Here is a 23261-nt window from a genome sequence, read left to right as displayed (position 1 = left end):
TTCTTAGGTTGTACCTGTGTGACTGCTGGCACGGTCCAGTCTGCTTGCAGTGATGGACAGTGTCGCTGTGACCGGCAGACTGGAGCCTGCCCTTGCAGGGAGAATGTGGCTGGCCAAAACTGTGACCAGTGTGCTCCAAACCACTGGAACTTCGGTCAGGACCAGGGCTGCGAGCCCTGTCACTGTGACCCACAACACGCCCTGGGAGCTCACTGCAACATGGTAAGGAAGCGTGAGGGCCTCCAAGGGGAAAGAAAATGATTAATGCAAATAAAAGTTTAGGGATGTATTGTTATCTGTCTGTCTCTTTATCTCTGTCTTCTACAGTTCACAGGCCAGTGCCACTGTCGTCCAGGCTTTGGGGGTAAACAGTGCACGGAGTGTGAGCAGTTCCACTGGGGAGACCCACAAGTGAAGTGTCAGGGTAACTCATCTTGTGACAATAACCTCTGTGAACATAAATGGGTTTATTTAACATTTTAAATCATAGATCACTTATTTTAATAGATACATTTGCCCCCTGCTCTGAAATGATCCAGTCTTGTTCACTTCACACTATCAATTCAATGTGACAAAATTTTGAGTAGTGATCAGGGTCAGATTTATTAAGGGCTTTTACATGTTTGTCAGGGACATATTTGATTCCCAAACACATGCTCTGTGTTGTTATTTATCAAACAGACTGGAGTCACAGTCATTTTAGTGAAGGTTTGCAAGGTGCTTCTCTCTCTTCATTCTGTATGAATTTAGGGGGTTAACAAAGGCTAATTATGTATCCCACTGGATTTACTAATGTCAGTTTTACAGGGAAAATTCTCCGCCTTAACAAAGGGCTGGTTTTACAGAGACATTTGAGACTAGTCTGAAGAGTTAGCTCTTCGATCAATCTAGCGCAATTTAGACAGTTTCATAAATTAAAAATTGATATACAGACCTCTTTCTCTTTACCTCTTTTATTTTGTTCACTTTCAACTCCTTACTGTTTCTGTGAAATTCATTTAACTTATTTTGTATTAATGATATAATAAAGTCTAAAGATTTAAATATTATCATGTACTATTTGATTCATGTTAATAAATTGGCTCACAGTTTAACATTTTGATGCAGTAAAACTGAGTAGATTCTTTCTTTGGACATGTTTCACCTACATACCATTATTGTTGTTTTTCTCTCTGTCTTCCCCTCCTGTGTCCTCCCTTCTGTCTTCCTTCACTTCCTATCCTCTCTTCTCCCATTCAGAGTGTAACTGTCACCCACTGGGCTCAGAGATGGCCCAGTGCAACCGTACAACGGGGGCATGTGAGTGCCGGGAGGGAGCAGCAGGAAAGCAGTGCGATGAATGCGCTCGTGGCTTCACCGGTGTATTCCCCAAATGTGTCCAGTGTCACCCGTGCTTCCAGCTGTGGGACGATGCACTGTGCCAGATCAAAAGGGACCTGGAACACATCCAGTACACTGTGCAGAAGATCCAGGAGAGTGGGATCACCTCGGGAGTTGGGGACACACGCATCAAAGAGCTGGAGAAGAAGCTGAAGCAGGTCCAGGATCTGATCAGTATGGAGGAAAACGACAGGATTCATCAGCTGATTGGACAGAGCATTGACGACCTCAGGTGATGATGTCACACTGTGTTTGGATGTTCAGTGTGTATGTTTGTTACCCTGCCACTGACTGAATTATATTTAAAATACTCTCTGCTCTATGTGCTCCAGGGCTGAGATTGCCCTGACCGATGGGCGTCTAATGGGCGTCGCACGAGAGCTAAACACAACAGCAGGAGAAGAAGGAGCACTGAGACACACACTAAGTGATCTGGAGAGAGAATTGAGGGACATCAACATCACTGTGGCTCACAAACAACGCTTGCTGGATGACTACCTCACCTCAGGATTTGCAGGTAGCAAACTCAACAAGTCAAAATATCAAAAAATCTAATCAATAACAGTGTCTGTAGATCTTCGAACGTTTGATACAAACAATAAGGCATTATTCTTAGCTGTTACACACAAACACCTGTTCCTGTCTCCTCGCAGATCAGTTTGAGAAAGTGAAGAAATACTATCAGGAGTCAGTGGAGGCTCAGGAGAAATGCAATGCCTCATTGTCTGGTCCTCTCAGTCCAGTGGAACAGTCCAAAGAAACCCGCACTGTCACTGAAGACCTGCTGGATGCCAGTAAAGACAAGTTCCTCCGAGCTCTGGCTGCTCAGAACAAATCATTAAGCGAGCTGCAGCAAAAGGCCCACGACCTGGATAAGAAGGCACATCACCTCAGTCACAAGGTAGGCAGAGCTGGAGGTTTCATTCATTCATTTTTTCATGTCACTGTCTGCCTGCTCATGTAAAGTCTTAATCTTGTGCTGAAAATGTTCCATAAAAATATGATGATTTTCTTTTGGCTACATTTTCCATTTGTCCACCCAATTATTAATTAAATCTGGAAAATGGGGGGAAAAAAAACAAACTTCCATTTTCTGTTTTGTATCATTCTGTGTTTTCCCACTGTGAGGAGTACAAAATTATTGAAGGCAATAAGATATTTAAATGATCAGTGGAGGAGTATTGTTAACGACCATCAGGCTCACCAGTAATCACAGTAACCTATGTGATGAACAAAAGAATGGCCAAAATACATGAGACTGTGCAATAGAAAGTCTCAGGGTAACCTTAATCAAAACCCACGTGAAATCTCCTTTCCTCCTCATTGTTGTCTTTTTAAGAATGGTAATTCACATTTATCGAGTAAAGCCCTGCACATATTTGTATGAGGAGGCAGTGCTCTTGTTTTTCCTAATGTGTTAATTCATTTGAAATGCTGGAGTCCTGGAGTGACATCTAGTGGCCACAAGTCGTTAATGCAGCTTGTTTAGTAAATCGTTGACTTAAAAGTGAGGGAGTGCTGTGACTGACTGAGGGCTCTATTTTAATGGTCCAAGGCTCAAACTCATTCAGGGCATGTCTGTGTCACTTTTGCTACTTTAAAAGTGGAAAAACAGTCGCTGCTCCAGGACCATGGTTTAAAAGCATTGTAATATGTCTCTTAATTAATCATTGAATTGTTTTCAGCTCAATGTGTAGTAAACTAATCAGGGCCATCTCTCATTCCCTTAAAAGCGAAAGTGAATTGATTAATATTGTGACTGACCAGTGAGCCCAGTCCTGAAAACACACACACAGCAGCTGTGTCCTGAGGGGAAAGAAAGAGCTGAGTGAATCAGTGAGCTGCATACAGGCCAAATCACGATGTTAGAAATATTTTCGGATCGGATCGGATCGGATGTGGCTTTATTGTCACTGTAACAGTACAAGTACAATTGCAGCGAAATTACAACAATCACCCCGTCAACACATAACATAACAGGATGACATGTGGAGGGGGGAAAGGGGGGAGGAGGTGGTTCCAGTGCAGACAGGCAGCCAGCCTTAGCCGCTGCCATTAAGGTGCCGCCATCGAACCCCGCCCGCCGCACTGGATGGGAAGAAGCGGCGAAGGCATGGGATGGGGTTGGGGGTTAGGGTGTGTGTTGCATATGTACATGTGAGGAGTGCCGTGAATGTGTGTGTGTGTGTGCATAGGCCTGGAGAGTCGCTTCGTCTAGTTCACAATCAGTTTTTATGTTAAATGATGAGAAGTCTAGTCTAGGTGAAACACAGGAAACACTGTAGCCCACTCTGCTTGCGTGTAAGAGGCACGCTGTGCACCTGCCTATGTAGGCACATATTACTCTCTTCAAGATAACAATATGCCAACAATGTTCCTGACCACATCTCATTTGAAGAGCAACATGCCCATGGGCACTAAGATAGGCACAAGTGTATTTGCTATTTAAACAATGTTTGTACAGGACGGGAAAAAAACAACTGTGTTTGCCTGAAATCAGCAAAGACGGTTGTGTTGCACTTTGTGCTGGGTGTAAGATAGAGCTCTGAATGTTTTTGGCTCTTGTCTATTTGTGAGGTCCTGAATATCTCATTAAAATGAACCCTTGCACAGGTCATCCTCACTGGTCAAAAAAGCAGCACTTGATCACATAGATAGGACCCTCAAAAGTGACACACCATAACATCACATCACAAAGTCCTGATGGCTCATTTCAAGGCTCCGTTTCTGAATACAGGCTGTGTGCATTTCTCTGTGCACTGAGCACACCTAAAACACAGTTTTCCTTTTTGAAGTGTCCAGGAAAAAAAAATTCAAATCTAATGTAATAATAATGATAATAATAAACCTGCAGTACACTAACTGTATGTGTTGCCTGTTATATAACTGATATGGTGTAATATTTTAAGAGCAGTACTGTACTGCAGGTTTATGTGAAGCCCTCAAACTTGGACTATTCTGAAGTAACAAAGTAATTTGGTTTGATTTCAAAGAACTATATATGAATCAATATTCTGATCAGTGATCAGATTCATGGATATTGAATAGAATATTGTTTGGGGTTTATTTTGTGTTGACAAACAATGTTACTTCCACTGACAAAGGATATCTTAAGTCATTTCTTAAGTCATTTCCACATGAATGATGATGCATTGTTGCTCCCTTCAGGTATGTGGTGGTCATAGCAATGCCAGCGTGAATGGCAGTTGCCCAGACAGCCGATGTGGTGGTGCTAGTTGCCGTGATGACCAGGGTAATCGCGTTTGCGGGGAAGATGGATGCAACGGGACGGTGAGCTCTTCTGTATCAGCGCTGAATTATGCCCGAAATGTCACGGACAGTCTGAACACTGCCAACGAAGAGCTGCAGGACGTCGTCAGAAAGGTACTAAAAGTGTTCTGACAATCACTGAATAAAGAAATGGAGTGATGGTGTGTCATGGGACTATAATGTTTCTCTGTTGACTTGAGATCTTGGTTTCCTGTATCCAGCTCCAGGATATAGCCTCTCTGACACAAGATGTGAAGAACCAGGCGATGAACACGCTGGAGAAAGCCCAGAAGAAGAAGGAGAACTTTGAAAACAACAACAAGAAGCTCAAAGATTTCATTAAGAAGATCAGAGACTTTCTCACTGGTATGTTGATGATGTTTTTATTGGTAATCTTTGTCCTAAATGAAGTGATGTCTACAAGTTTATTTGTGTGTGTATTTTTCGTGTTTTTCTTGCTATCCAGAGGAGGGAGCAGATCCAGAGAGCATAGAGAAAGTGGCTCTGCAGGTCTTGTCGATCACGCTGCCGGTCAACAGGACCACCCTGGACAAAATGATCATGCAGATAAAGGACAGCCTGTCCAACCTCACCAACGTCGAGGACGTTGTCAACCAAACTTCTCAGCACATCAGCAAAGCCAAGGACCTACTCAACAAAGCTAAAGACGCCAAGTAAGTGATGCTGTTGTTTCTCAAAATAAATATGTTTACCATAAATTATTTTTGCTTGCTGTTAGAAAGAGCAGCATGAGACACCCATCTTCAGGCTCTGGCATTTGCCACTGATACAATACCTTGACTTTGATGTTGATTTCTAACAATACTTTTTTCAATGCCAATTTTATTAAATCAATTTTAACAAAAAGAAAAATACAGTACACATTAAAGTACAAATTTTAGTTTATTAAGTTTTATTTTCAAGGTGGTCTCTTTACACACTCAGACATGTTCATGTATATAAAAAGCCAATCACCAGCATTATTAGAGCTTGGTTTAAGCATGCTGCATGCTTCTTGGCCCACTGACACCAGTGAGATTTATTCATTTTTAGTAGATAGTATGAAACCAATTCAGTTGGTCCATAAAAGTATCGAAGTTCAATACCCAGCCTTCGTCCATGATACTAGAAGCTACTATCAATCAGAGCTAATTTGCTGAAAATATTAAAAATAAATGTGTTATTTCTTTCTATATTTCTATTGTACTATAGTATTCACTGTAGAATTATTGTTCACAATATCATTAACATTGTTCAGGTTCCTGTTGTTTATACCTCTCCTCTCTCATTCAGAAAGAAAACAAAAATAAAAAATAAAGAAAAGCCTTGTGGGGGCTGTGGGGTACAGCCAGTGTCTTACCTGCAGTTTAGTGTTGTTCATATATTACTGACTGTAAAGCAGGATTTCTCATAAATACCAATACCGATGTTCTGCTCATCACCCACAACTGTTTGCATGTGAGATATGAAGGAACAATATGTGCATCTCCAAACTGAGAAAGGTGCTGTGCACATTTACACACATGACACAGTAGCAGTAAAAACATTCATTATTTAAATAATCCTATATGGTGACAGGACTGGTCAATAATTGCCTCAGTGCCTTTCTACATATTGGACTGGGAAACGGTTACAGACAGATTCCAGATGTGTCCAGTAAAACCATTTGTAATATCCTTATGATGAGAACTGAGCTGCACCGGAGCACTCGGGACAATTTTATTTGAAGTGGAAATTCAAAATGTGTTTCCTCTGTCAACGTTATTGTAATGACTTCAGGAAACAAACTTAAAGTTGCTGAGAGGCTGAGGTTGGGCGTCGTTTGCTTTGTCTGACATGCTACCAAAAAGATCAGCTGCCAGTCCAGACTACATGAAGAAAGAAAATGTTATTAACAAAAGGAAGATCAACTTATCATAATTTGTACAAATTATGATGTAAATAACCACAGCAATCAAAAGAAAGTTGCGGTCAACAAAAAATACAGCGACCCCTGCACCCTCTCTGTAACTCCAACACACAGGTGAACAGGTGCTTATACCAACTATGAATGTCCATGGCACCACCCATATCCATGTGACCCAACTTTTCATAATTACAGTGATTGCACGACAATAAATTACATTAATAACTGATATCACAAAAACTAATGAATAATAAGACCAAAATATAAACCACAAAATCCATTCTTCTCTGAAAACCATTCATGGCTCCTACAGTTATTATTACAGTAAGTTTACAGTTTTGCTGGTTAAATGCAATGTCCTGGTATTTGCAGTAGAATGATATTGTATCCATATACTCAATGCAAACTCTCTTATCGGTAGAGTAAATGACAAAATATGGCAGCTGATGTGTTATATGTGTTTTGGGATTTCACAATGCTTCATGACAGCAAATTTTTCTGTCCTCCTGCATCCATATAAAGGTTGAAAACAAAACCAAAATTACAAAAACAAATTTTCCATATGCCTATGGTTTCAGTATCTGCCTTTAGAGACTTCTGCCTCCATGCCCACTCAGAGGAGGTGAACAGAAATGACAGCTTTGATTAAACACTAAGAAATTCAAGTGCAACACCTCTTTTCAGAATCAGTGTCCAATATAATGGAGATGAATGGATGAACCACACAACACACTGTCTACAGTTTTCAGCCCCAAAATCAAAATCTCACTCCAGCTAGTTGATGAAAGTTGACTAGTTTTGGTAGAAGTCTGCATGTGTGGTCACTAGTCTCTCTGTCCAGCAGCTGCAGGGACAAATGCAGCATTACTGGTGAAGCCAGTGTTAAAAAACTGAAACACTATAACTAATAAAACCTACATGGGTTCTCTGTCCTTTGACCTTGTAGGCTGCTCCTGTCATAGACCTTCATCAATGGTGAACATAATAAAATCTCCACTAACAAACACATGTCCTCTACACTCTCCGTGTTCTAATTCTGGACGTGTTCTTGTAGGAACAAAATGATTTGTTGACATAATTTGCTGACATCTCATCATTTGGATAGCATCTGCCAATAAGGCAAGTGTAGGATTTTACAGAAACAAAAGCTCTGTCAGATTGTGTTAGGAGCAAGGTTTAAAGGTAGAAAACAACAACAATATTGCAGTAAAATAATGTTTTTCCATTTAGATTCCATGTACATATTCCTACAATATTTCTGCATAGAACAAATTATTACAGATACAATGTGCAAAAGAGGTCTCTTTAGTAACAAACCCACAGGGAATTATCACCAGACTCTGAAGTTTCCCTCAGCCCACAGTCTTTTAGAATCTTTCTGCTCATTGTTTTGGTTTTATGGCACGGAACTGTACTGCTCTGTTTCGCTGTCACGGTTCTCACCTGTGTCATTTCTCACTGGCACTTTCAGATGTTTTTCCAGGCAGAGCAGTCAACTGTTTTCTGCAAAAAACCACTGCACCCCGTTTGACCTGCATCAGACAGCAAACAAGCAGAGTTAGAGACAAGCTGGTGAACACAGTGCAGCATTTAGTAAAGATCTAGAGATTTTATAAACACAGTTAAAAGGTGAGATATTACTGGACTAAGATTTGTTGTGTCGGCAGAAACGCAATTCCAAATTAATGTTTCTCTGTGTCTGTTGGGTGTGTAAATAAGCAGCACCACATCACTGCATAGGAATGGCTTGTCATTTTGGGAAACATGTCAATTAGCTTTCAGGTGGAGAGTTAGATGAGAGGATTGATAACAATCTCAAATTGTGTTTAGGGTGTTAAAATCCTTGGGTATGCTTTTAATTAGGTTAATTTTTTTCACTACACTGATTCCAAAACGTCTTCATAAAGCAGGACTATGGTAAAAACATTTTCTATTTGGTATCTTTGTGCAGGAGACGAGCAGAGGGAGTTAAGGACACAGCCAACAATACCAAGCAAGCGCTGGATGTGTCTGAGGAGGCGATAGAGAAAGCAAGGACAGCCCTGAAGGAGGCCCACAATAACCTGAACAGCACAAGGAATGCCACAGCTGAGGTACAGCATGTCTGAAAAGTTAGTGTTTTTTAATGCAAATTCCTTCGCTCAGTTACAGGCAAGTAAACCCCCTGCCCGTAGAGCATTTTATTTTAAGAACTACTTAAAATATAGAATATTATATTCTCCCCAGTCTCTCCCTTTGCACACTTTGCCAGTGCCGATAAATAACCGTGTCTACTGCAGAGTCATTTGACATGGGTGTGAATGCCAATTAAACCCAGTTCCATTGCCAAAAAAAGCCTGATGTTAGTGGGTCTGGTTTTTTGACCAGTGGAAAAGGAGCTTTAATTTCAAGCACTTTAATATCTCATTTCCCCTCAGGTGGAGGAGAGGCTGAGGCAGCTTGAGGATAAGCAGATGGATGTCATGATGCGTTTAGACAACCTTTCCATAGGGGTGGCGGCTCTGAGGAACAAGACAGAGCAGAACAGACATATGGCAAAGGATGCCAAAGCACTGGCTAACAATGCCACTGACCTTGCATCCTCACTGCAGGAGGTAAGCATGTGGGCGGCAGAGTTGTGTTTGTGCTATTGTTTTGAAAAATATGTCATGTTAATAGCACAAAATCTCTTAAAGGAAACAAATGTTGTAAACTTTACCATAATTTTTTTAATCATAGCTAACAACATTGTGTTGTCTCACAGAGCCTCAATGACACAGAAAAACAGTACGGTGAGCTGCGGATGAAGGTGGACTCTCTGGGTGGGGAGGCTGGAAGTCTGAACAGCATCAACCAGAGGGCAATGGACATCAAGAAGGAGGCAGACGACCTCCTGAATAAAGCCACGAATGGGATCAAACAACTGGAGAGTGAGTATATGAAGCTGCTGAGTGTGTTAAATATTGTCTTAATAGGTGGACTACGTATAGCACATGTGGGCCATTCTGCACATTTTAGCATGACTTGGCTGTGAGGAAAACCCCTGCATATAAGGTCTTTTGTAAATGAGTTGCTGTGAGAACATGATGATTTGTGTCAGGTTCTTAAGAAAGTAGAATAAATTATTTTGTCGTCAACAGCTAAAAAATAGTTCAACTGCTACCTTTGCCCCTGTTAGGCTCAGTGAGAGGTGTTCAAAGTTTGAGGCAAGAGAGAGTTGAAGGTGAAGTGAGTGAAGTGAAAGGGGTAGGTGTACGCTGGTGATCTGAAAACAACAGGAAGTTAGTAATTGTAATTTCTACTGTTTGCATCACGAATCATACTCCTTCTTTGAGTCACAACTCAATCTAACATAAAGACATGATGCACATATTGCTGAGATGTCCATCACAAATAAATGCCCATAAATCTGCTTAGAAATCATAGAAAGAAGACACTCCTTATCAGAACTTGCCTGAGAATCATCATGTTTTTAGGTTTTCCTCAGTATCAGTGTAATGCAATGATATTTGTCCGTACATCTGTTGGTACATTGCAAACAGGAACTGCTAATAGACATTTCACCATATTTTTAATGGTGCCAGTTTGCCAACATGTAAATAAATATATGCTAAAAACAAAACAAACAAACAAACAAAAAAAACAGGGTGCACAGTAGTCTCAAGTCTCTGTGAAGGCAGCTTAAGTACAGCACTTTCATGCAGCTGTATGCATCTTTTAATTCGGATTGCTAATTAAATTCAAGGTTAAAGGTTGAATTTATTCATCCATAAAAACATGGAAACTCCAGTGCTCCCGTCCTAATCAACCCACACTGGTTACCAGAACATGGTATAAATACATGTAAACTAAAACTATAGATAAACAAGTATATCCAATAGTGCTGAACAATAAATCGAAATATTATTGAAATCACAATATGGCCAAGTGCAATAACCAAATCGCAGTAGCTGCAGTTTTTCTTGATAAACGTAAGATGTGTCCAAACATAACCATAAATTAAGCATTGTGGTGTTAGAGAGATGCTCCCACAAACAAATTATATTCTCCAGATGTAAAATAGGAGTCTAAAAATGCTTGTTTGGTACAAGACCCAACAAGAATCACATCATCATTAATTTTATATTTTTTTCCAAAATAATGACCATTCCAACTGAAATCGTTACTCCTATCACAATGTCTGCCAAAATACTCACAATATGATTTTTTCTGCATGTCATTCAGGCCTAATATCCAATAATTGAAACTGATAGAGAAGGTAGGGGTAGAAAGTCATAAAAAAAAAACAGCATGAAAAAAACTATTAGATCAGATTATATTAAAAATTAGATCCTCCTTACAGATTTCCAGTTAGTGTCGGATAAAAGAGAAAGAATACCATTCAGTGTGTGTGTGATCTTAACTTGCTACTCTGTTCACTAACACAGTCCATATCCAATCCAATCCATCATTCATCCTTTGTCAACACATGACCACACAGATCTTTTTTATGAGAAGCAACAGCTGTGCTTTATTGTACCACCCACATGGGTACATTTGCAGTCATACTCAAACATAATTCAAACATCAGGAAATTAACTTTGATTTAATATCTTTTTAGCAGCACTGGCATATTGTGATCACTCTAACATATTTGTGTTCAGACACCACCCTAATGAAGGCAGGATAGCTCAAAGTGATCTGAGTGTACTGTATAGGAGTCCTGCAGCATGTTTTAGTTCTGATGGACTTGCAGTGAGGCTCACACTGGTGTGCACCTTGCTGCATCATATCACACTACATCTATAATATTGTTTTGGTACCCTATGATTCCTCTGGATGGAGCTGATGGTTTCGAGCTGTAGATTTGCCCACTTTGAGCTCTGTCTTTCTCTGTGGTTGCAGAACTTGAGAAAAAGTTCAAGAGTAATGAGCGGCGGATGCAGAGGCAGCGCACAGAGCTGGACGAGCTAAAGGAAAATGTTACCATGGCACGGGACGAGATCCGGGATCAAGTGCTAAAGTACAGCAACTGTGAGTGAGGATGATACAGTTCCCTGTTTATTGTTTGCTGCTAGAGTGCAGAGTGGACTGTTGGTGTGCAGAAAACTATATCACCCATAAAAATAAAACCCTGTTCTGATACCTCCACTCAGACCAAAAGTGATTTTGAGATTTTGTGTTTCTTTGCTGTAATTTGACCACAATGTTATGGTATTTACGTTATGACATTCCTATTAAGAAATACTAAGTTTGATTTTTGAAATAAAATTTTGTGTTTATTTTTATGACAAAACAAGCTCTTATTAAATACATTTAAATGCATACACAAGTATTCTTGTAAGCAAAATGATGGAGACAAATAAATTTGATAGTTTAAATTCATGACATCGTGTGTTCTGTTTGTGTGTGCAACATTTACTTAACCCTGCTCCCTTTACCTCCTTTCTATCAGATGTTCACTACAGACACTGTGACATTATCCTTCCAGCAGGAGAAGCACATGCGTAATTAATAATAACAATAATTTTTATTTATTTATTTTATTTGTGACCAAAATAAATCTGTAAATACAGTAGTGTTAAAGTAAAAGTACTGAAACCACAATGTAAAAATATACTATTATATTATGTTTTTAACATTATTAAGTGCTGAATTCAAAACTTTACTAAGTATCATCAGCAAAATGTACTAGTACTCATTCTGCAGAATATTACACATTAATATTAGATAGTTTATATGTCCCATGTGGTCCAGCAGTCAAGATTTCTGGTTTTCACACAGGTGGTCGGGTTTAACTCCCAGTGTGGGAACCCTTGTAATTATTTACACCAGAACAAGATTTCACAAACAGTCAACTCTCATCTTTGGTGTTCCTGTGACAAATATACATGGCTATCATAGTATTTAATGGCTAACTAGCGCTTACTGTGCACTATTGGTTCACTTCTTTACCTGATGTCCTTTACTTATTAAATAGATGTAGTACTTAGCACTTAAACCAAGGTTTCCTGCAGCACTGAGGCTTTAGTGACACACTGCGCCAAAACCCCAAGAATTCAGCGATATCCTCTTGGGTTCTTGCAAGAATCTGGATCTGGAGATTTTTTTGATATGACATCTCACAAATGGGTCATAGGTTGAAAAATCTGGGCAACTACTTCTCTGGATTCTGAGGTATTTTGCACAGTGATGCCCCTCACTTGTCTGCTGAGTAAATGTGAATTTGCTAGTAATGTATCAATAGATAAGCAGGAGTCTGCTGTTGTAGCTGGTCAAGATAGAGCTAATGTTAACTGCTTCCTATAGTTGGGGAGTTTCTGATTAACAGGAGACAAAAATAACATTTCTGATACACTAATTTGTATTTTTGGACTTTGTCCAGAAATGCTGTATAATTTACATGTTTGTGCCTCAAGCAATTATTTCAACAAAACAATCTCAGGAATCTCCATTTGGTCTAACTGCTAATCACAGACTTTGGAAGTTTGGAACTACTGGTTTAGTCTTTAACAATCTATTATATTTTATAATCTTATTGTCTGTGTTTGTGTTAAATCTTAATCTGGACAGAAACCATCGTTATCAAATAAATGTAGCATGCACACTAAGCAGATAAAAATAGAAATGACTTCTATCATTCTGCGCAGGTTGGTTACCCAACATTTCTCCTCCTCACTTGAACTTGAGCAGAGGTCTGACCAGCACCACTAAAAACAACTGTGTGGATGTGCAGGGTCCCTACACGGGGGAAAAAAAACAATCATTGCTAACATGTTGACCATGAGCTCCGTTTAATCACAGGCTCTTTTCTACATCTGTGTCTGCTTGCACTCTTTTCTCTTCTGTTCTCAAGGAGCAGGGCTTTTCTCTCTAGGATTCTGGCACTGGATCCTGGGCTCTAACAAAGAGAGGCTGTCCTCCGGCAGCACAGGGAATGTGTAATATGACAGAGATTTACAGCAGGCCTTCTCCTGGAGAACAATCTGTGGAGCAGTGAGGCTTAGACATCTGTGTTAGAGAGTAAACACTGCACCTGTACACTTGATGAATTCACTGGATCAATTATAAACTCCATAATGATCTTCTTCTCTAAAAATAGACTTCAGCTTTCCTAAATCCTTCTAGAAACCATCCTGTCCACCTGCTGGATGAAGCTGATGTTTAGAGAGAGAGCAGAGAGTTGGGGCAGCTGAGATCTGTGCCGGGCATGGGCTGCTCTGGGTGCAATCAAAGGAAATCTAATCCGTCAACCAGGGAGTGCGCATTCCAGCTGCAGGTCAGAGCTGCGTGGTGCAAAGAAAAAGGCTCATCGGAAAACATGCAGTGGGTTTGTGGAGGAAAACCTGTCGGAGGAATCAACTGAATTAAAACCTCTTACATCAAACAATGTCTGTTAATATCAAGTTTTTTTTTTTGTGTCTCACCTCTTTGATACTGAACATCTGGGAGTGTCTTTGTGCTTTAGTTTATAAAGCTCATATCAGTGACAGTGTCACAATAATAATTCTGTATTTCTTTAAGTAGCAGCAATTTTACATGGAAACATTTTAAGGAAATTAACTATCCCCTCTACTCTACCGTCCCATTTAACCCTCCAATAATTTTATGTATTGTTTGGTAGCCCAGAGAGAATTTTGAGCTGTGGTGTGTTGTTTTCTGATTATATACTGTTCGTATATTCGTTGGAATTATCAAATCAGTGATTTTTAGGACATCTTAGATTGTTGACAATACAGTGACTGATGAAGAAAATTTAACGGGGATTTAACAAATTTAAACACAGTAACAGTGGTGGACCGACCGTGATCACTGAGGGCAGTGAACTTCTGTCCAAAGTGTGTATGCAGTATAGCAAATACTCAGCTGTGTTATGTTGTGCGACAACCTTTATTAGATAGGATAGTATAGAGTGACAGGAAATGAGGGGAGAGAGAGAGTCTAGTCAGTCAGGAGTCAAACCAGCAACTTGCCTGCTCAGAGCACATGTGCTCACGTGGTATGTGCCCTAACCACTTGGCTATCAAGTCGCCCCTAAAGCAGTGTCACTTTTAAAATCAGTGATTCACTAACACTTTTCAGTGGACACAACACGTCTTCAAATGGCTGGAAATCGAGACTCCTTACTTTTGTTTCTCAACTTAGGAACCAGATATTCAGGATGTTTCGGCAGGCAGCTGAATTATCCACAGAGAAGTCCTCCTCTCCATAACAAATGGACGAGGGGATTACTTTTGACAGAGAGCTGATCCAAAAGCAGAGTGGTTAGGACGCACAACACAAAGGCGCTGAGCAGGCTAGTCCCCTGTTAGAGTCCTGACCGCCTATTCCCCTTTTCTCTGTTAGTCTTTACTGGTTTTTACCAGCAGCCCATCAACGCCAATGCATGCTGTTGAAGAGTATCTTTGATTAAAATGACTGAAATTACGTATTTCTCTAAGATTTGGAATCGCTGGAAACATTTGGGATAATGTAGGTAAACAACTCAAAAAAAAAATTGTCTGGCGTTACAAAGATTGAACTGTGTATTGTATTATTATCTTTTTTTTTTTTTAATTTGATCATTAGTTATTTTTTATTATAAGTATTATCTTCAAAATGTTTCATGTTAATGTTAGGCTATCTGTAAACTGCTTTATTTCTTAAGTTTTAACCAACATATTGTGCTTGTTTATAAGATGTGGCATAAAAATGTGTTTCACTTTTACGGTTTTATACTGTTTGGTGGAGGCTCATAGAAAACAACAACAACAACAAAAACTGAAAAGTTACCCTGTGCACATGAGAGTCAACAGAAAACGGTCCAACCACAACCACTGGACCACACTAGCTTGCTTGTCGTGATATGCTCCTCAGCAATGCTGACAGTTAGCGAGCTAGCGATAGCAACATTTGCTGAACAAATTCATAATATTGGTAACAGCAAGTCAGTTAACATTATCATATTACTGTAGCCTCACTAATGAAAAAGACATGTAACATTATGTAGCATCAAGTTACTTACACATGGAGGAGAAGGAAAAAAAGTTCTGAGTCAAGCAGCCCTTTGCCAGCTCGTAGGGTTCCCTGTCTCAGTAAAGACAAACCAGTATTGGCTCCATGGTCAGACTGGGAAAGAATCCGCCTCGGGCCTTATGCACGGTGGCACAAATGACATTGAAGAGCAGGTAAAGACATTGGAGCTGGCAAAAACTTGATGGTCCACCAGCTAGATGGGATCCCACTGCAATTCCACTAGGAAAGCCTGAATTTAGCCTTGTATTTATCCGAGGTCACACAAACAAACTTTCTGGATGTTTTGACAGTCCACCGGTTGGATTTGAGCCAGTGGTCCACATGGCCAGTCGGCCTGTGCTCTGATCTCATCTCTCTTTGTCTGAACCCTTTTTAGATGAAAAAGTGGTTTCTTAAGTAAAGTAAATTTTGGAAGGTCGCTTTCACCTGAACGCTGCGCACTGCACTCCGTGTGTTTAAATGTAGGGAAGGCCAACTCGGACGGACTTGAAAGCGAACATCTTGGTTACCAAAACCAAAAACAGAGACACTCAGATCACAACGCAATTATAGGGGGTGTGACTTCGGTCTATGCTCAGGACACTTATATTTTTATATAGAAAATAGTTGTACACTGCTATGTAATTTTTTAAAAATATATAATTTACAGAACCTTTAATACTTTAATCGCCCACCCGGGGAATCGAACTGGCGACCTGGTCAGCGGGACCACCCCTTAGCTCCGCTCCGCTCCTCTCCGTAAGTCCAGCCCAGGGTTTCCAGCAGAGGGACGCAGGACATGAGAGCCGCTGCTCGGCTCCACTTCTGTCCGGCAGCTCTGCGGCAAGTGGACCAGGAGGGTCTGACTGACTGTTTCATACACAACATAGGAGCGAACATCTGAAACGGGACTTGACACAGTGAGTAACTTTTTGAGGAAAAAACACAATCAGACAGAGTAACACGGTGGACAGTTGGTAGCATTTTGCCACGAGTCTCATCTGACAGGAATGATGTTTTCTAAACATCACGGAAGATCTCTCTAAAGAAGTCGTGTAGGTTTACATCGTGCAGACTGAATGTGACATAAAAAGCACAGACGGAAAATTCTCTCAAAAACTGAGGGTGTCCCTGACCTCTTCAGTGGGTAACTTCAGTGTGAAAATATAAAATGCAAACTTCACCTTAAGTTTTCGCTTATCTATGCGAACTTCTGCATGGGCTGCGGCTTTGCGTTTGCCGTTTCTTAAATGTTAAAAATCACAGTCTATCTGTACTTTCCTTTATCAAATTTAAAAAATCACAGCCAGGGTGGTGCTGTCATAACTGCTATGTGGAGTAGGATATGTTGTAGGTCAATATCACTGTGATGACTTGAACACTCTGTTTGATGCCACAGGTTTTCTATATCTTGGGGGTTTACGTGCGCTCAGAGATGCAAGCCTCACTGCTAATTCTTCTCTGTGGTAAGTGGACTGTACACCAGCACTTTGAAGTCAGCCCATGTTTTCTGCTCCATAACAAATCTTCAGAAGTCATTCAGTGATGGTGTATTAAGGGCCTTCAGGTCACTGGGCTTTCTCTCATCAGTCTCTGGAACATATGGAGCTTATACATTCATGATAAGGTGGTTTCACGTGAATCCACTGCAGAATAATGTTTTTAGTAGTGATTTCAAGGTCTTGCTCCTGAGGACCCCATTAAGTGATAATGCTTTTAAAGAGGTATTATCTCTTAAACTTGTTTTGAAGATAACAGGGATTTTAACACAGGGGAAGGGGCTACTTTATCGTTTAAGATGAATATTTTTGTAGTGTCAAGGGTTAAAGCTCGGTAACAGTTAATTCTGTTTCTCTGTTACCTAAGAAAATTTTAATCAATATTGCCATTTGCTGTCCTATACAAAACTGGGCTTTGTTTATGCCCATTTTACAGTTTCATGTGTTTAACTCTTCCAAAGTGAAGAAAAAGCATCAAGGCCAGAAAAACAATGTAGAAAAATGGATTTACTGCCATACATTTAGCTAATTTTTCTCTTTGTTACTTTCCTGTAACATCATGAATATACTGTACCAGCAGTCAGTTTAACAGCTTCTAGAAAACAAGTGAAGCAGCAGCCTGAACATGCTAGATGTGAGGCTGATGGGAGAGCCAGCCCTTGCATCTCCCCATGCAGAGATAAGATAACTGATGTTTCTTTTTTAGGGCCCCTGGTGCCCTCATGGTTTCAGGGGTCCCCCCTGTCTGTCTTTCTCTCTCTCTGTGGGTGGTGTCGCTCTGTTTATGGTCCTCCTAAAACGGCTCAGCTGAATCCGCAAATAGAGACACCCACTCCACACCTACCTCCAGCACTGCTCAAAACCCTTCTGGGATGTGTGTGTGTCCAGTGCTGCATGCATGTATATGTATGTCTGTGTGTTTGTGTGTGTGAGTGTGTGCGTGTGTGTGTGTGTGTGTGTGTGTGTGTGTGTGTGTTTGTGTGTACTTGTACTTGCCACATAGTAAGGACCAAAAAAAGTATTTTACCAACAGAGTGAGGACATTTTGGGAAAGTGAGGACATTTTGGCCGGTCCTCACTTTTTGAGACACCTTAAAATCACATTTTGAGGGTTAAGACTTGGTTTTAGAGTTATGGTTAGAATTAGGTTTAGGTTAAGGTCAGGGTCAGGGTTAGGGTTAGGCACTCAGTTGTGATGGTTAAGGTTAGGGTAAGGGGCTAGGGAATGCATTATGTCAATGAGTGTCCTCACAAAGATGGAAGTACAAGTATGTGTGTGTGTGTGTGTGTGTGTGTGTGTGTGTGTGTGTATGTGTGTGTGCGTGCGTGCGTGTGTGCATGCATACGTTTGTGTGTGCGCGTATGTATGTGTTTGTGTGTATGCGTGTGTGGGTGGGTGACAGAGATAAAGGAAATCTGGTAAATGTACAGATTTAAACCAAACACACATAGTATCTGATAAAACGTCTTTTCACTAGTTCAGTCACATTTTTTAAAAACTAATTTAAAGCCAGAAAACAACACTGAACAGTCCAGAGAAACATGATTCATTGGTATTTCTCTCTGACACCTTCACCACTCAGGGCTGTCAGTTAGCTAAAGATTAATCCAAGTAGTGACCCTCAGTAAAACACATCCTAATGCATTGTTCCCTGGAGCTAGAAGACAATGGGCTCATTGCTCCAATTAAAGACTATTAGCGGCTGCTGTTAGCACCCAGTTGCCCTCAGTCATCAACACTGAAGCTCTTTGTGATGCCTGACAAAGCTCACTGGTACTTTTCAAGACAAATAGCACTGATGGCAGTTTTCTTCAGGTTTTTGTAACTTTTTCTTTTGTAGGTTTTTTTTTTTTTTTTTTCCCTTTTTTCTTTGCTGTTGTTGATAGATTAAAATCATCACATCGCAAGAAGATACAGATCCAGGAATAGGAACTAAATAATACTGAAAGATGTTTTTATAACTGTGGTTGTTGCTTATTTAGTACAAATTTTCAGTTGCTCAGGCGTCCTGATACCTTCATTGCTAAGGTGCATAATAACCACAACATCCACGATTCAAATCCTGTCCAGGGACCTTTGTTGCATGTTGTACCCCTCTCTTTCCCCATGTTTCCTCTCCTTCTACACTGACCAGCAAATCAAGGCAAGAAGCCAAGAAATCCTCTGCAAAAGATTTTCAGGGGGTCATAATGCCTTCACTGGATGTGCAGTATGTATTTTTGCAGAAAGCATTTACTTTTAAAAAAACTTAGCAGCCAGAAAGGACTTGAAGAAACTGTTTCTGTGTAGATGTGGAGATATGAGAACTGTTTTATGACAGATTAGAAAAAATGTGAACCTAGCCTTTAAAGATGGGCTAACCACTTTAAAAATAAACATCATTAATGGATGAAAGATCAAGAAGCTGATACAAGTATCTCAAAATACACTCAGGTTTCCACCAGGTAGTGGAGGAAAGCATCATCTGCAGGTTGTTTTTGTTTGTTTGTTTTTGGTTGCATCCATGTCCCATGTCAGTGGCTGCATGAAAAATTACTTTTCATCTAAAGTGAATCTGAGGTTGTCAAGAGCTGATGTGGTTTTATGTGATGTGGTGCCTCAGCACTGAAAGCAGAAGCTCATTCATCGCTAAGATTTAGTATTTAACATAGAAGGTGAGTCTCTCGCAGTTAAAGGGTCAAAGGTCAGAGATGTAGCAAATCATTAAGTGGTTGTCATGGACAGGAAATAAGTACAATTGAGCTACAGAGAGATGGGATCAGCTGAGAGTGTGTTGGAGGAAAAGCAGAGGAGGAAACTGGAGACGAGGATGTGTGTTAGAGCAGAAAGGTAAAGAAGTGTGTGTCTGATGTGAAGTGTGTGTCTCACACTGTCATTAGAGTGATGGGGAGCTGTCTGTTCAGAGTCCTGACGCCTCTGAGGATGAGCTGCAAGGTCAATCCAAACCCCCGGGTCAGAGACGGGGTTAATTAGTGTGTGTGAATGTATGAATGTGTGTGTGTGTGTGTGTGTGTGTGTGTGTGTGTGTGTGTGTGTGTGTGTGTGTGTGTGTGTGTGTGTGAGAGAGAGAGAGAGAGAGAGAAAGAGAGAGAGAAACAGGGAGAGAGTGAAAGGACTCAAGCTGATGACAGCGACAAAAGAGCCAGCAGAGCCTCCACTCCGGTCTTTTTCTTTTCACTTTCTTTTTCTTTTCTTCTGCACTGGGAGTGGGGGTGGAAGGAGGACCTATAGAAAACTGGCTGTGTGTGTGTAAGTGTGTGTGTGCACATGTGCATCTGCAAAAATTCTGTTTAACAAATGTAATTTGAAGCAAAAATGTATGGAGCAAAGAAGCGTTGTACCTGTTGTTTTAGCAAAAGTACCATGAAGACATTGATTTTATGTGCTATATACTTTTCATGAAGTGGTGTGATTATGTTCAACTGAGGGAGGGACCAACACATTATTCTATTGAACGAGGAAGGAAGGAAGGAAGGAAGGAAGGAAAGGAAAGAACAATTGACATGAAAGAGGATCCGAGTTTTCCTCATGATGCAAAGTAAATCCTCTGTAATTCATCTCTCTTGCAGATTTGTGTATGTGTGTGTGTAAGAATGTAGGAGTTTTGTTGAACTACTGACATCCTCCTCAGATGTGTGTGCGTGTGTGGGCAGGTGAGAGCCAGTATTAGGCAATGGGAGTGAGACAGTGTGTTCCCGAAGCCTTTGTAAGCTACAGCTCCCGGAAATGTGCAGATACCAGAACAATGGTGCAGTAAAGCCTACCAACCACCAGCACTGGAGACAGAGAGTGAGAGGAAGGGGAGAGAGAAAGGCTGAAAAATTGGGGTGGGGGTGGGTGGGGGGGTTGTATAGAATCAGGACAAAGAGAAAAGAGGAAGAGAAAGACCTTAGGGTGAGGGACAAGGGGTGGGGAGAGAGAGGGAACAGGTTTGTTTATATGAAAGGACGGTGAGTTAGGTTTCCCTGTCCTCTTGGCAGCAGCTTTTCTGGATGAAAGGAGGAGGTGGAGATAAGGAAATAGGAATAGGAGGAATATGAAATGGAGATGGTAACATTAAAAACAATAGGGTGTCTGGTATAATGGTGAACCTGAATGGAGCTACCATGTGCTAACATTGTGGAAGTGAACAGATAGAACATTGTACAGTGACAATAATCAGTGAACTGAGATGAGCAGTGCAGTTCCCATCCAGCTTCAATTAACCAACCTTACACAGATAAACTCTTTATAGCCACTGATGACACATAATCTGAAACAATGACAAGAGACCTTTTTCACAGACTGAAGGAAAACCTAAGGTGTGAATATTTTTATTGATTTCCATTTGGCTGCTTCAGCTTCATGGTCATGGTATAGAGTGCAGCACGGATGATGTCCTTTTGTTCCCAAACCCAGAAGTTAGCATCACCCTAGGTCCCTTGACAAAGAGACAATAGGATTTTTACATGGATGTTTTGGATTTCTGCGGAAAATAAGCTCTGTGACAAACAACAGTTTTTTATACTCCACGTTTTGTTCAGCAGGATCATCTTCACTAATGAACACCACCTTATGATGTTATGATGAATCTAAATACAGTCACCAGAAGTAAAACACTAATGTTGGGCTATAAACCAACTACACCATGGTCACATGACTTCAACATCACCACCACTAAACTTCAACTTGTAGTTTGATCTAACTCTGACCTCTTGTATGAAAGCCTTTCCTCTTACAAAGTTAGTAACAGTTTTAAGACCGTTACTGGACTAATGAGTAGATTGTTTTCATGTTTGGACTGATGAGACACTTACACACTAGCAACTGCCCTTTTTTAACAGAAGTATAAGCTTAAAGAAATCACAAGTAGGGTATTTATTGAGGTATTTTATGTTGTAAAATAAAACATGAAAATGTCTTGAGCTTGTGTTAACCACAGGCCTTTTTTCAGTCATCTAACCAGAAACACGTTCAAAAAACCCTGAGACTTCGGGACAAGGAAACTGGAAGTACTAGCGTGCTAAATGGGTCTCAGGACTCATTCCTGCAGAACTTTATTGCGTATATGCACTGTCACAATAAGTGCACTGGGCACACCAGAAATATGAAAAGAAAAAAAAATCTAAATATCAAGGATTTTCTGAGATTTCAGTAAAAATTTGTGCCGCTAATTTTGGATGGAAACTTTCACTATTGTCATGAGTTACTGGGAATAAAACAATTTACTTGATTAAAACAATAAAGCAGAGCCATTGTTAATGATATTAGTAACACCTGGAACTGAAAGTCATAGTAAGTGCTAGTTAAACATGTTAGGGTGTTAAGAGGTGTTAGGAGAGGAGGTGCTCTCAGAAGAGTCTTCAATAGATTCTTGAAGACAGAGAGCAGACCCTGCTCTGATAGACATCAGTAACTCGTTCCACCATCAGGGAACCACAGACCAGAACAGTCTGGACTGTTCCTTGCCAGAGGAACATCAGCCAAATGAATATCTCCCATTCTTCACCAATCCAAAATTTTCATTGAGTCATTAACAGTGTGGGCAAGAAATTAAATCAATTATTCAATCAAAATGTGATGGGTTTAGTTCCTGTATTTACTGAATTTAAAACGGTAGTGTCTTCTATTACTGGTTACTGAAAAAGTAATCGCACAACTATGCAGTGTCACTAAGTTATACGTTGCTGTCCAACAAGCTAACAACATCTCTCCTACTTTAGAAGCTTGGTGTTATTTTTAGCTTCCATCAGCAGGCAGAGATCATCAGAAGCTTGTGGTTGGTAAGTTTTAAAATGATTCCAGATGTATGTATGTTTAATTATAGAAGGTTAGGGTTAACAAATCACAGAGCCTCCTGTTGTGTTTGTTACCTGGTAACAAGCTATGATAAGATCCTGACAGAGCAGAATGGGGGGAATCTTCATTTCAGTTTGTTGATACCGACACATTAGAGAAATTAAACATTAAAATTTTATGTTAAACAATTTTGAGGTGTTGCTGCTGTATATGGAGTATAGTTAAATTACTGTATATCAGCCTTTGTGCAAAATGAATGGCAGTTGTTAAAATCAATACTTTCCATTTGGTCAGAGGGTCAAAGTGGGGCATTAAGAAAATGTAAACTTACAACAAGAGAAGAGGAAGTAAGGAATTTTTTAAACATTATTATACAAAGAAAAGCATATGAGTAACAGACATTAAATGTGTTCTCTGCTGCAGTGTCAAAGACTAGATGCAGAGAAATGTCCTCCCTCTTCACTTCTGGCATTTT

The 23261-nt window shown here is 40.3% G+C and overlaps 2 protein-coding genes and 1 long non-coding RNA gene across 4 annotated transcripts in view; 2 read left to right on the top strand and 1 right to left on the bottom strand.

The window, feature by feature from the left end:
• Positions 1-11899, top strand: part of lamb2l (laminin, beta 2-like) — a 76895-nt gene extending 64996 nt beyond the window's left edge. Inside the window, exons 24-35 of the mRNA XM_071475569.1 lie at positions 8-222; positions 328-424; positions 1240-1612; positions 1713-1897; positions 2034-2281; positions 4549-4764; positions 4872-5016; positions 5117-5324; positions 8508-8649; positions 8974-9150; positions 9300-9465; positions 11420-11899. Of these exons, the coding sequence (XP_071331670.1) occupies positions 8-222; positions 328-424; positions 1240-1612; positions 1713-1897; positions 2034-2281; positions 4549-4764; positions 4872-5016; positions 5117-5324; positions 8508-8649; positions 8974-9150; positions 9300-9465; positions 11420-11556 (2309 nt within the window). The 3' untranslated portion in view covers positions 11557-11899. The remainder of the gene's footprint in view (positions 1-7; positions 223-327; positions 425-1239; positions 1613-1712; positions 1898-2033; positions 2282-4548; positions 4765-4871; positions 5017-5116; positions 5325-8507; positions 8650-8973; positions 9151-9299; positions 9466-11419) is intronic.
• On the bottom strand, positions 106-15650 carry LOC139620246 (uncharacterized). The gene is made up of 4 exons (XR_011690777.1): positions 15519-15650; positions 8000-8088; positions 1153-1547; positions 106-240 (listed from the first exon to the last, which is right to left on the bottom strand). It is a non-coding gene; the product is annotated as an uncharacterized lncRNA (long non-coding RNA).
• A 644-nt stretch (positions 15651-16294) lies between these two features.
• lamb2 (laminin, beta 2 (laminin S)) overlaps positions 16295-23261 on the top strand; it is a 59907-nt gene continuing 52940 nt past the window's right edge. For both annotated transcript variants that reach the window (XM_071475571.1, XM_071475570.1), the window contains exons 1-2: positions 16295-16428; positions 16908-16974. In XM_071475571.1, coding sequence (XP_071331672.1) covers positions 16944-16974 — 31 coding nt within the window. In that variant the 5' untranslated portion in view covers positions 16295-16428; positions 16908-16943. The remainder of the gene's footprint in view (positions 16429-16907; positions 16975-23261) is intronic.

The sequence above is a fragment of the Trachinotus anak genome, unplaced genomic scaffold (assembly GCF_046630095.1).
Source record: "Trachinotus anak isolate AG129_WGS33_773 ecotype Australia unplaced genomic scaffold, CSIRO_AGI_Tana_v1 ptg000004l, whole genome shotgun sequence".
In the NCBI taxonomy this organism is placed as follows: domain Eukaryota; kingdom Metazoa; phylum Chordata; class Actinopteri; order Carangiformes; family Carangidae; genus Trachinotus; species Trachinotus anak.
The sequence above is the reverse complement of the archived record's forward strand: the minus strand, read 5'-3'. Positions and strand labels throughout refer to the sequence as shown.